General features: G+C 36.7%; 1 protein-coding gene across 3 annotated transcripts; it reads right to left on the bottom strand.

Moving 5' to 3' along the window:
• Positions 1-668: 668 nt before the first annotated feature.
• On the bottom strand, positions 669-7,535 carry LOC113287625. Of its 3 annotated transcripts, none has more exons than XM_026536416.1 (10): positions 7,314-7,535; positions 6,369-6,932; positions 5,756-6,040; positions 5,377-5,590; positions 5,149-5,258; positions 4,851-5,050; positions 3,598-3,701; positions 2,023-2,210; positions 1,739-1,938; positions 669-1,160 (listed from the first exon to the last, which is right to left on the bottom strand). In XM_026536416.1, exons 2-10 carry the CDS (start codon positions 6,628-6,630, stop codon positions 930-932), a joined length of 1,794 nt encoding a protein of 597 aa, XP_026392201.1. In that variant the 5' UTR covers positions 6,631-6,932; positions 7,314-7,535; the 3' UTR covers positions 669-929. The 3 variants fall into 3 exon arrangements, with proteins under 3 accessions (XP_026392201.1, XP_026392202.1, XP_026392203.1); XM_026536417.1 differs by having other exon boundaries at positions 6,369-6,923; XM_026536418.1 differs by lacking the exon at positions 6,369-6,932.
• Between the last annotated feature and the right edge of the window lie 6,595 nt (positions 7,536-14,130).

The raw sequence follows: 14,130 nt of genomic DNA, 5'->3' as shown, positions 1-14,130 counted from the left end.
GGATGAAAATGTAGGAAATCAAAAAAAAATTCTTATTTTAAGAGAAACTCACTTCTCCGTCTATATATCGGGGACGGGGGGAGTACTAATTAAATAGTTGATGAGCTGAACTTTCGAAGAGTTCATAACCGGAAAAACACAGATTGAAAGGAGGAAGAACTGAAACTTACTTACATCATGATGACTGAGCAAATCCCTCTATTGGTGTTACTTGTTTTCACTACTCTAACGCATGACATTACAACTACATTTAACTTGTTTTCACTACTCTAACAACATTACTACATTTAACTGGCAATATCTTGCATCGTCAATATTGGCATGCCAAACGGACCCATGTGTGACAAAGTAAAAATACATCTCCGATGTAAAGAAAACGCACAAGTTGCTAATAGGGTTGCCGTTTTATTCGGGGTGTACCAAATTCCATATAAGACAAATCATCTTATATTTTTGAAATGGTACACCCCCAAGCAAACTGGTACTCCCTATTAGCATCCATGGGTTGAACATTAACAGAGAAGCCGTCTATTTCTTAGTTACAGAGATTTTGTGCAGCCACTTTCAACGCTATTCTCAAACAATCCCAATTCTTCAAGAAAAAAAGAAAAGAACAATTTAAGGTATATGTAAGGCCTGCATTCATAACCTGAATAACCGAACGAGATACAGAAACAACTTTCATCTCCTAGCAGACAATGTTACCAAAATGGAGAGAAAATTATTTGATACTTTATTTGGAACTTAAATATTTACAACCGAAACGAAAGAATATAGTAGATATATATCAACAATTCCAGACAAAAATCAGAAAAGTTCTTCTCTTTTTTTAAGAGCGGATCTACTTTGCTAATCAGCTTAATCGTGTCCCTTCCTGTAATGAATAGTATTGAAATACTTCAAAGTGGAAAAAGAATTAGTAAATATATTTAAATTGAATTGTTATCTCTACTGCCAACAGAAACTTTTCGATGGCGCCTTGAACCTGGTCGTCTTTCTCTACCATGCTTAGGTGGGTTTCTTTTTGTTGGAGATTTTACAAACCTATCTGCAATAGTGACATGGGAAGATTTTCCTCGAGGTTCATTCGTCGAAACTGATGGCCTTTTAACCGCTACAATTGGAGGAGGCATGTGTTCCAACACATCTCTATGATAAGTCTGCAGAACGGAATCTCATAAGTTTGGATACATAATATATGAGAAGAATAAGACCACATAAAAAAATAAAATAATTAAATAAGCACCATCAAGTCTTCATATTAACATCCACAAAAGCTATCCATCTCTCAATTAAACAGGTTGGATATCACAGACTCCTTGTAAGTTATAAGAAATCTTAGAATATCTTTATATTGACAGGACATTCCTAGTTTTGAGAGAGAAAAACCATATGTGATGCAGGAAATCGTGATAACAATGTCGATCAGACAATGTCTATATGCAGGTCAGTATCTCCCATGGGTACCAAGTTCTCAACATTGTACTCCTAACTACATATACTTCACAATTGGAAGACTAGAAAGGCAAGATGATTTTTTTTTTTTTTGAAGGTCAGTAAGATTATTTATTTTTTGAAGTTCTCAACATTGTGCTTCTCACAACATGTTTTTTTGTTTTCTTTTTTGAGGAAAGGCAAGATGATCAAATAAGATATATTTCTGAGTTTCTCCACATATTTTACTAGTACGAGTCATGAATAATGAATACACGGGTGATGTGATTAGCAAAAAGAATACCTGAACCACAAAGTTGCGCCTTTCACAGTCTAAAAACATGTCGACCCCCCATTTAACTTTTGACATTATCTTGTCCCTTACTGTGGAAAAGCTGAGCTGATCTCTGGAAGTAAAACGGTCCACTTCGTTGAACCAGAGACACGTAAAGAGGTTGGTAACTGGAATGTGCTCTCTAATGATAACACATCCTTCAGGAACATCTGTAAAGAAGGGCAACTTAAGTTGAGATGAAGAACACGGAAAATTTGAAGTAACGCAAAACAGAAGAGGAATCATGAACTCACCGCTGGTGATTGGAAGCTTGGCTTCAGTATAAGGAGTCAAACCTTCTCCCTTATAAAAATCAATCTGAAAATCAATGGAAGCATTTTCGTACTTCCCAGCAGCTTTATTAGCCTCTGCCTCCTCAATCACATCAAAACGTTTATAGTGCCGGGAGATGGCAAAAGTGGCATTCTTCCTCCACAAGAATCTGAAAAACAACGGGTTAAGCAAATCACCAAAAGTATTTCGAGGTACATAAAAGTCCTACCAAATCTAATACATGGAGAATGAAAGCAAAATCAATATGGGGAAGGTTGCAAAAAGGGCGTAAGTTAAATATAATTCATATCTTTCTCACATCAAGGTCGTAAAGATCCAGTCCCAACTAATCATCTATTAAAATAGCTAATTTAGTCTCAGTGTGAATGAGAGCTTGATGTTATGGTGAAGCTTGAATTTCAGCATCCATTCAATAATTCAAATTCAACATCGTTAACATTTGATGGTATTTGTAGGCCAGACCATAAAAGACACAACAACATGTTGGTATAAGAATAAGTTCAACACCCCAAAGAGACGTTCATGCATTGATTGAAAATCAAGGGGGTATAATTAGAATCAAATTATCTTCAAGGACCCTTAAAGCAGGCATATCAACACACTCCATACTTTTATTTGCAAGGGAATGAGTTATGAAGAATGGACCCCATATATTGTTTGTTTCAGGAGTACTAATACAGAATTTCAATCTTTGTCTAACAATCTCAGTTTCCGGTAGATCTTTTATAATTTACTCCCCATATTGTCATGTGTAAGATAGTCCTACTCTTCTTTTTCTTGAAAGAGAATGAAAAACTCCCACTCAGCGTCACCACCGTCAATTATATTAAGACAACTCAAACTATAGAAGCAATACAAACGTGATGGTCAAGGAAGCTAGACACATTGGCTTAGGTGCTAAAAAGTGAACTGGAATGATTAGCATTAGCAAATTGACCACGCGTACCTACTAACAGTGAATGCCCTAAAACCTGTAATGGTGCATCTAACATACACCCTGGTGACATTAAACGATGCAATGATGGTTGCAACTCGTACAAATTGAAAATGGAAGAAATAGAACAGGTGGTGATCCAAATGTATAACAACTAGTCCACTAGATCATAGTAGTGTGTCTAGGAATAAACAGAGATAAACAGTATTAACAGAGCCAGCAATCAAGTCTCGGCAAGAACATGGGGTAATCTTCAAAATAAACTAAGGCAATCACTGTTTTGACTAAGGACCCTAATGTTCCAGTCTGAGAAATTTTAATTTTCACAAAAGTTCAACTTTTGAGCAGACCAGGAATAGAGAAACTATATAGTTGGAGGAGTCCAACTATGGACGATCAGACCATGGATTTCATAAATAGCCAAGTCAGAGTACATAATAGTGACAACAGACAAGGTAACTTGCGCAATAACCATAAACTACAGAGATCCTCTTTAAAAAATGTCTTCGCAGATACAAAGTTATCACACGTCCAAGCTAGCCATACCTCACTTCATAAAATGAATAGATAAAATATGAGGAAGACGGATAATAAAAATCACCTCTCAAGAATCTGGTAAGGATCTACGACAAGTTCAAGCTTTCCATCCACCCATAAGGAGAACTTGGAATTGGGGAAAATCCTGTGCAGCAAAAGCTTTGGAACCTGTGACAGTTATAATCTAGCTCAATTTCATAAAATGTAACATTGATATTAGAGGAGGGTTCCACATGACAGAAATAAAATTCAGCTTGTTGGGCTTCTAAGCCCACGTGAGAATGAACTCGAAGCTACTTCTTAGCGAGGATGATCTTCTCATTTTGCTGAACATCTTTCGCGAAAATAACCATCTATCATGCAACCCTATCAATGATGAATTGGAAAATCAGTGGTACATAAATTATTCACTTTACCACGCACTCATCAGATGATACGGTAACACATTTTTTGATGGATTATTTCTTTGAGGAATGATCCACATAATGAGGACAACTTTATCACCAAAAAACCAGGTCTTATTTATTTTCATGCGGGCACCACTAACCACGACAACAATATCGATATTACTAATAATGCTTATAATTAAGGAATCGGTTTAAGGATAATCATAACTACAAAACAATAATGTTTATTATTATATGGTCTAAGCAGTCAGTTCACAAGAATTCTCATTTACCGTAAACCAAGAAAGTTATCCCCGACAGAAGAAATATTCTACTTATTTCTCAAGTGCGTTGGAAAGCATGTCTTCAGGGGGCTTCCCAAGTGGGTCATGCAATCCTACTTAAACTGGCTTGCTGGGGAGAAAATCACTTAATATGAAGCACATATTGTCCCAAAGATACCATAGGGCATACCCATTTGGCTTCTGTATCAGGGAGGGAAGGGTCAAACAGTTCCAGCAACAATACATGATCGTATCATCTTTACCTAATTCAAATGGATACTGCACATGTGGAGTATATTCCCACTGAACGGCATAGCATCTCATTCAAATGCTTTCACCACATTAATAATTTTGTGCATACTATTACTAACATCTTAACAATACGTTTTACGCATCAAAATTTTTTAAAAAATCCAATACTGAACTCAATTGCTAGCACTTTTAGTGGGAAATCTATGTATAACACGAAACTGGTCACATCAACCTCTTTGTTGTGAAAATTCAACAACTTTACCATGCCTACAACGGTAACATGACAGTTTTTATGGAACTGAGAGGGAGTGAAGCAACATGCGAAAAACTAGTACCAAGCCACATATGTATAGAAGGTATCACAAACCATAATAGCTCAAGAAATGTGTACTTGCCTTTCCATTGCGCCTGGCATCAGCATAAGGCAGGTTACGGACAAGAATAAGTCTCCATAACCCAACCTTCATTCCATCACCAAGGGTAGTGGTATTTCTTATACTTGCTTCTGTCTCTTCATCCACAAACATATAGAAGCAAACACTTTTCTTTGCAGCTTCACTAATATTTTTTGGCTGCTGTATTACATCATAGTTTCCTGCTCAAGAGTATACAAGTAAAAGTTAAAGCAATAAAATAAATGAGACACTTTAGACAAAAAACAGAAAACCGCTCTGACAGTTCAATGCTAAATACCAAATATGGCAGATGCAACAACGACCCCGTAGCACTGCTCCATCTCAATAAGATCAGCATCCTGGAGGTCAAATCCAGTTTGACGACCCGGTTTACTTCCATTAACAAACCTAGTTAATATAAGTTGGCAGAGAAGACAACACCACGAGAGTAATAACGTCATCATTATTGGTCAAACTATTCCCAGTACTCAAAAACATATAATTAAAGAGAGGGGAGGGATTATACCCACAGTGCACGTTCATCGACTCTTTTATATCAAATGAATTATTCCTTTGCATTAAAGATGGATACCCACCAAAATCAGACCCTCCAAATGGCTCAGTTCTAACCGGACTTTCCTCGTACACATAAGTTAAATTCCTCAGTGTAGGAGATTCTGAGGGAGCGACTGGCATACGAGCTATTGCCTGATCAACAGGGAGGTAACACACTGGGCATGCTGAAAAAGCAGGCAACAAAATTCAGTTCCATAGTATGGCTTAGTATGTGCACATATGCACACATAAGTTAATGCATATATTTACCAGCAGAATATGCTCATGGTGGAATAATATTGACCTAAATATCTTACTGTACACTTTGAATCTTAAACAGTCAGACTTACGCCGTGGACCAGTCCGTTTTCTGTCTCTTGGAGGAGGAGATGGGAGTACAAATTTATCACATGGATGCTCTACAGGAAATTTTGTCCTTAGTACTGGAAGAGGAAGTCTATTTTCTCCACTAATTGAAATATTATTTGGTGAAACATAATAATTCTCCTTATCTTGATTTTTATCAATCTTATTATGACTCGGTTCTCCATTAATCAGGATACGCTCTGGAATAATGTTTTGTACAGGTATTGAAGACATATGCTGAGACTCAGAATCAGTAGTTGCATCGTCATCTGCAAACAAGTGATATTAATCTTAGGTCATGCCATCATCTAAAAAGAAACAAAGACAGTGAAGTAAACAGCTTTTCCCTCTTAAAAAATTCAATCCAGAATGAAAAGTAAGATAATTCAATTCTAATCTTAAATGGTGGTCATTGAGTACAACCTTTGCTGAGTTAGAAAAAGAAAACACTACCCATTCCAACTTTTATCAGAGGTTTGGCTAAATGATAAGATTATTCTTTGGACTTGCAACATGATAAACACACTTCTATTTATCATTCAAAAGTACTACGAAACAACCAAATAACAGCAAGAAGTAATAAAGGGGCAAGCAAACCTTTGCACAGTGTAGATAAAACAGACATGAAAACCAGAACAGATACAACAACAACTAACAGCATTCCAACTCTCCTACGACTGGCGAACTTGCAGATCCGAGATAGAAACCTTTCCTTCTCTCTATAACTAGACAGGAGCGTCTTTGAGTTCTTGCGCACAATAAGCGGTGTTGCATGAATTGGCAAGAAAGCACCATTCTGCAGCTGTTGCTGCAATGATCCATAGCTCGCTGTACGTAGACCCAATGACCCTCCAGTCATTGTCCCCCAGTAAGTACAGGTTTCTCTTTCATCTCCCTCCCTCAAAATATCCTCTCATTCAAAACCCCTGCAGATCTTTCCACGACTTCAAATTCCAAACAAGTACGCCAGCAAACTATACAAAGACCTCCAAGACAAAAGTAAATTATAGCAGATTCAACCCACTCTGATATACGCTGAATTCCAAAATTTATAGTTCCAATAAACCAAGAGAAATCCTTCAAACCAGCCTTAAAATCAATCTAATTCACTCCTACTGACACACTCCCACTTAAAAATGAAATTAACCGGACCTGCACTTCCTAAAAACAAAATTGATAGCAAGCTTAGAATTAAATCAGCCTTAAACCAATGCAAGTAATTTGTTAACTCAAACACAGTTCGCTAAATCTTAAAGTATCAAACAAATTAAATCTCCGTAAGTAAAGTCAGACAAGTTCACAAAACCAAATTTAGATTTCAATAATACTGAAATTTGAATCGTAATCCACAAAAACAAATTTCATCTTCTAAGAAAGAATGCAAATAACACTTGCACCAAATTGAAATAAATCGTGATCTATTACGTAGGGAAGATACCATATCGAACTCTCAGATCAAGTACAAAATATAAGAGAAATTTTGTCTTCTTTTTTCAAACCAAATATAACAGAAGAGGAAAAACAAGAGAAATTTGACGTTACCTTCGTAAGATCTGAGCAGAAATCTAGGGTTTTTGTTTCAGCGAAATTTCATATGTAAGAAATTCCTCTTTTTGTTGTTGCTCCTTCTTATTTTAATGCAAATCTGGATCGAATAGAAGAAGTTGTTTTCTGCTTCGTGTAATTGAGAGTTTGTTTAACAATTATCTTAGCGTGGGAATTTTTTACAGCTTTCTGTCTCACATTTTACCTTCCGATTTCCCTTATTATTATTTGTTTTTTTTTTAACATTTTGGGACTTCAAGGGTTCGTTAACCTGATTACGTATCTCCCGGGGTGGGGAAACGGTTCAGTCCAAAACCGCACAAAAAAGAACAGATTAGTCCACTCCGATCCAACTAGGAACAAATTAGTCCAAAAAATGTATAAAGATGCTGTTATCCTTCGCACGCTTTTAACAAAGCACACGTGCAGCGAATGGATACAGTTTTGTAACTGACACCATAAACGTAGTTGTGTCACGTAGCTTGGAAAAAAAACTGAATTAAAAAATGAATTAAACGGCGTAACAGATAAATCATTTATTCCTTCTTTTTCTTTTGAAGACTGAATAGCAGAAGAAAAAAATCAAAACTACTCATACCTCAACATTTTAAACCCTAGAAAATTTTCAATTCACAAAAACTTTCAATCAAAAACTCTAACATCTTACTAATCAAAACAACTAGATGGTTGAACAATCAGTAACATCATGTTGAAAGGAAAAAAAGTAGCTTCAAAGAAAAACGCACCACCAACAGTGGAAGATTCAACATCAACTGAAGAAGAAATTACATCAGTTGCGGTAGAAGAAATTCAAAAATCAACATCACCAAGAACGAGATCAAAGTCAGCATTGAAAGATTCAACACCAATTTCATCCCCAACTCCATCAGTTGTTGCAGAAGAGATTCGGAAATCAACAGAACCAAAAACGAGATTGAAGAGATCATTAGAAGATTCAACATCAATTTCAGTACCAGAAACTTCAAAAACATCACCAGCTAAGAAGAAATCAAAGCCTTCAAAGCCTTCAAATCCTCCAAAGCCTCCAAAGTCTTCAAAGCCTTCAACATCTGTTATCTCAAAAAAAGGTAACAATTCAAGTCTAGTTCTGTCTATTTTTGAGCAATTTTTATTCAATTTCTTGTGCATGTGTACAGATCTGTACACCGCCATGTTGTTGCAGTGATTCATGTCTAGTTCTATCTTGTTTTTGAGCAATTTTTGTGGGAATTGTTGTTGGTGTGTATAGATCTGTACACCGCCATGTTGTTGCAGTGATTCATTTCCAGTTCTATCTGTTTTTTTAGCAATTTTTATTGGAATTGTTGCTGGTGTGTACATACTAGTACACCACAATGTTGTTGTAGTGATTCATGTCATGTTCTGTCTGTTTTAAAGATGTTTCTGTAGCAGTGTACTGGTTTGTACACCAGCATGCTATTTCAAATTCATATGGCCTAATGTGTGTGTTGTGCCGTCACTTGTGTTTACCGGTGTACACACCTTTGCACCAGCATGTTATTTCACCTTCATATGGCCTGTTGTGTGTGTTATCAACCTGTTGTGTCGTCACTTGTGTTTACTGGTGTACATATCTTTGCACCAACATGCTATTTCATATTCATATGGACTAATGTGTATGTTCTCAACATATTATCCCATTGTTTTTGGTGCTGGTGTACACATCTTTGCACCAGCATGCTATTTCACCTTTATTTTGCCTGTTGTGTGTGTTTTAAAGCTGTTTTTGATAGATTTCTGTATGAGTGTAAAGATTTGTACACGCACATTGATTTATGGCATGTAGTGTGGGAACAAATGTTGCTTTAGTTAGTTTTCTGTAGGAGTGTACACAGCTATACACCTGTATGATATGGTCATATTTATGCGTACAGTGATAGGATTTGTACTTGTATGAGTATAATGAATGTATTATTCTTCTTGGTTCATTTTCGTAGATACCAACAAACCATATAGGTCAATTTTCCATGCCTTCAGTGACTTTGTGAATAGAAACCTTGAGGAAGATGAAACAAAAAGAGGAGAAAAAGTATGGTTCACCAATTATCAACTAGAGAAGCAAAAATAAGGACCATTCTGGCCTGTTGTAGATATCTTTGTCCACAAAAAAACAGACCGGAAAGATGATAAACATACAAGTAAAAAGAGAGATGATATATGGACTAAGAACCCAAACTCAATTCTGAAAATTGTGAGACAGTACCGCCATGAAATTTGTGACTCATGGGGACATTATTTCATGTTTGATACTACCAAGAAGAACAACCAAGTGGCAGTAAAGAGTGAACCTGAGGATTTGTTTCTATTTTATGGGATTAAGATGGTGCCAATGGAAGTTGAAAAAAGGGAAGATATAAAAACTGCAGCTGAAAATAAATACGGTACGCTGATAAACAGATTGACTCTTAAGAAACGAACTGAGCTGGGAAAAAAAATGTGGAGGAGGAAATCGTACGTATCATGAAGCTAAAACGAAAGTCGAAAATGGAGATTGAAATAAATGCTGAAGACTTAGTGGTGTTGTTTACTATGTACTTGTGTATCACAGTCTTTTTTACCCAGGCAAACGGAAGTATGATTAGCAAGAACCAGTTTGCACACTTTTTTGAGTCTTTGGATAGGATGAAGAGAACTTGTTGGCCAGTTCATACACATGAGTATCTCATGGAGAGCATTAAGAAACATCAGGATTCACCACTTAAAGTTAATGGTTGTGTGCTTTATCTGTTGGTGAGTTCACAGTTGTACACCTGATATATCCATTCACCATTTTAAATAATTCTGTTCATTGTGTTTGTTCCTTTCTCTTACATTTACAACTATTCACCTATTTGTTAATGCAGCATTGGTTTGCTGAACACAACAAAATCATGAATCCAAGCAATGAGGAAGGTGTGCCAAGGCTCCTTCGGTGGATCATCAGCGACGTCAGTAATACAATCAAGAAAGACCTGAATGATGCCATGAAAAAGGTATCTCAAAAAACTTTCTTAGAATAGTATATGTACATTGATATACACCTTTAGTTAGGTGTACAGGATTGTACATTGTTGATAGATTTTAAGAAATTTGTCTTGTGTACAACAATGTACACTCTTACAACATATGTAAAAAATTGTACACCTGTGATCAATGTTGATACTTTGGCATGTTTTCAGATGCAACCAGGATGGGTGAAGGCTTATACTGATGAAGAGCGATTGCTTTTGGATGAGTACCGGAGGCAGAAACAAGAAAATAACATAGATGTTGTGAAAGAAAAGCTGTGCATTTCACATATGCGAAGAAAGGAGTTGGATGAGGAGCTTACTGAAGTTCTGGATAGGCAAGAAAGGATTCTTAGTTTCATTGAAGAGAAAAGACTAAAAGTTAATGAAATTGGTCTAATGAGATTGACAGAAAGAGAAGCTAATGATTTCCGTAATTACACTTTGCATGAAATCTTTAAATGTGCAAAGGAAATACGGCTTGAAACTGAGGAGGATGAGGAGATTGAGGAGGATGAGGAGGAGGAGGGGGAGGAGGAGGAGGATGAGGATGATGGGGAGGAGCACAAGGAAGATAATGAGATTGAGGAGGAGGAGGATGAGAAGGAGGAGGATGACAAAGTTGAGGAGGAGCACATGGAAAATGATGATGATGGTGATGACAATGACAAGGAGGAGTACAATGAAGATGGTGATATGCATGATCATAATGACGATGATAATGATGATGGTGATGGTGATGACAATGACAAGGAGGGTAGTAAGGGTGGTGATATGCATGATCATGACAATGAAAAAGAGGGCATCAAAGGTGGTGATGACGAGCATGGAACTGAATCTGAAAGGAATGAAGTTCCGTCTAAAACTCCTGAAAAGCAAAGGTACAATATCACTTTTTTAAAATTTGCAAGCCATTTCTTTTTTGATGTGTGTACATAGTCGTACACCAGTGTGTGAAATCTAATACCTTTTCTCAAAACTTGAATCTTTTTAGCACTCCTTCACCAAAGACTAATGAGGCAAATGAAGAAGAGGATGGCAAGGATGGAACAAGCCAAGGAGTTGAGTCTGAAACTGGTAACAAGCCGAGGTATATGTGTAGCTCGCATTTCTTCTCATTTTCTATATATGTGTACCAATATGTACACCTTAGTGATTTCTCATTTTCTAAAAAAATTGCATTTTTTTCAGCACTCTTCTGCCAAAGGAAGTTGAAATCCCTGAAGGTCAAGAAGAGCATATGAACCTTAATGACCAGGATACTGCTCAAACTGATGAAATTGACAAAGTAGCTGGGTGTGAAGCTGCTAACAAGCAAAGGTATAAAGAAAATGATCTCAGCTTATATATTTTATTTTATTTTTTTCAGTATGTGTGTACAAGGATGTACACCTTTATGACTTCTTCTGAATTTGTGTACATACCTGTACATTGGTGTAAAACTCTGTACACCATTGAAAATTCTCATAAAAATTTCATTTTTCAGTACTTCTATGCCAAAGACAAGTGTAATCAATGAAGATAAACAAGACCAAGTGAACCTTGATGACCAGAATGTGATGGATGGCACTCGAACAACTGAAATTGATGAAGCTACTATAATTGCAGCTGAAGCCATATGTCAGTTGGATCCTAAAGAAGTCCTTTTACTCACACAAGGAGAAGAATCACAGAATGAGACTTATACATCAATTGAGGACCTTCTAGATAACTTGTCTGAAACTGTATTCGTAAAGCTTGAAAAAGGTTGTTACAGAACGACACCATCTGAAGTGAAGGAAAAGATGGCAACCCTGATCCGCCACGATTGTCCAAGCTTTGCATTATTGAGCCAAGAAGATCCAAAAGAAGAGTCGTCGCAAAAATCATTATCCAATGAAGATGTACGAGAAAGGATCATTGAAGAAGCAGTGCAGTTCATTAAACAAAATCCTAGTGAATTTTTTAGCAGCCAAGAGGTAGAAGAAGAGAAGACCACTCCAGTGAGGACAAGAGCAGGGAGGATGAAGGAAGCAGAGATGTTGAAGACACAAGCCGCTGGCAAGTTGTCCAAGACACCACAAAAGAGAAATGCAAAAAGAAAGCTAGATCCTGAATTCACTGCCGAGGGTAAAACCAAACGAGTTGTGATAAAAGCAGATCCAAAAGGCAAGGGGATCAAAGTGGGACAAGAACCAGGCTATCCTGCCCCAATAAAGAGAAAGGGAGATATATCGTCCTCACAATCCATTGCCAGATGTTCGTCTATCACCACTATACCATGCTATGCAACCAGGACAGGACAAAAAAAGGGTACAAAAATTCTTCGACTATGCAAGCATGGAGTAAGTTCACAAAACACCATGATTGAATCTTATAAAAAAAATTATGTGCACAACTTTATACACCATGTTAACATTTCCTTTATGTTTCCGCAGCTCTGTAGCTTGGCAACTAACAAGACTGGATGATCCAACAGTCAAGGAAGATATTTTGATTGTTGGAAGAGTACTTCTGAACTGATGTTCAACAAATATCTGGACCAAGAGGTACTCCAGTTCTACATCCATCGACGTAGAAGAGCACTTGTCAGAGATAGCATTCGTCATCCAGATGACAAAAAGTACCTGAGCTGTGAAATTATGAGTCCTACTGCATGTGTAAGTTTCTCAAAACAAATAAGAAATGTCATATATAGTTACTTTAATATTGTGTACATAGTTGTACACCTAATTGACATGGCGTGTTCTATGTGTTTTTAGATTTCTTTAGCTGTGTACATTGATATACACCAATATGAATATATGATTGACACAAGGTCTGTTAAGTGTTGATTGTTAGATTTATTTAGCTATGTACATAGATGTACACCAATATGCATCTATGATTGACACATGGTCTGCTAATTCTTGATTGTTAGATTTATATAGGTGTGTACATAGGTGTACACCTGTATATCATACATGGATATACGGTCTGTTTTCAGGCCTACAATGTTTGATTTGTTAGTTTTCTGTAGTAGTGTACATGCTTGTTAGTTTTCTGATTAAGGTGAGCCTAATTAATTTTGTTTTCTAACAAATTATTAATTGCAGTACTATGTCAAGTATAATGTCACCAGCGAGGTGCAAAAGCTTGTGGTTGATTTCATACGAGACATGCCTGAGAATCTGGAAGTTCTTGTAATCCCTATCAATCACTCTACAGATCAAACGAGGATGGGATTGCACTGGTCGCTTTTGAATTTTGATTTCGAAGCTAAGGAATGGAAATGGTATAACTCGTTACACTCAGAAAATGAGCAGTCATATAAAGACGATGCAAAGAAACTAGCAGATGTGGTACAAGTGGAACTCAATAAGAAGAGAGCATTGAAGGGTCACCCACCTATAGAAGAGCACGAATTAAACATCATGACATGCCCTTCACAAGGAATCAACCCGGACTGTCTAATATATACTTGTTACTTTATGAAACGAAGTATGAAGACAACAAAAGGTATGGAAAAAGGTCAGCAGAGGGCCGAAGACATTTGTCAGCAAATGAGATCAAAATTGGTGGCCAAGATGTTGACAAAAGTCGGATGGTATGAAAAGGTGTGGGATATAGCGAAGGACGAGGAGCATAATCAGTGGCGCAAGACTACAGGAAAGCAACCATTGAAGAGGAAGAAGAGTTTTTAATCTTCATTCAAGATCACTTTCTGAATTTCTTCTAAACATTTTTAATCTTCAGACAAATTTAAGTTTTCAACTTTCTGTTTAAGACTTGTCACTATTATAAAGACCTTGAATTAATGTTTTTTATTAGTTTCAATATTGATGTTT

This window comes from Papaver somniferum, chromosome 6, assembly GCF_003573695.1.
Source record: "Papaver somniferum cultivar HN1 chromosome 6, ASM357369v1, whole genome shotgun sequence".
NCBI classification, from domain to species: Eukaryota; Viridiplantae; Streptophyta; class Magnoliopsida; order Ranunculales; family Papaveraceae; genus Papaver; species Papaver somniferum.
The sequence above is the reverse complement of the archived record's forward strand: the minus strand, read 5'-3'. Positions and strand labels throughout refer to the sequence as shown.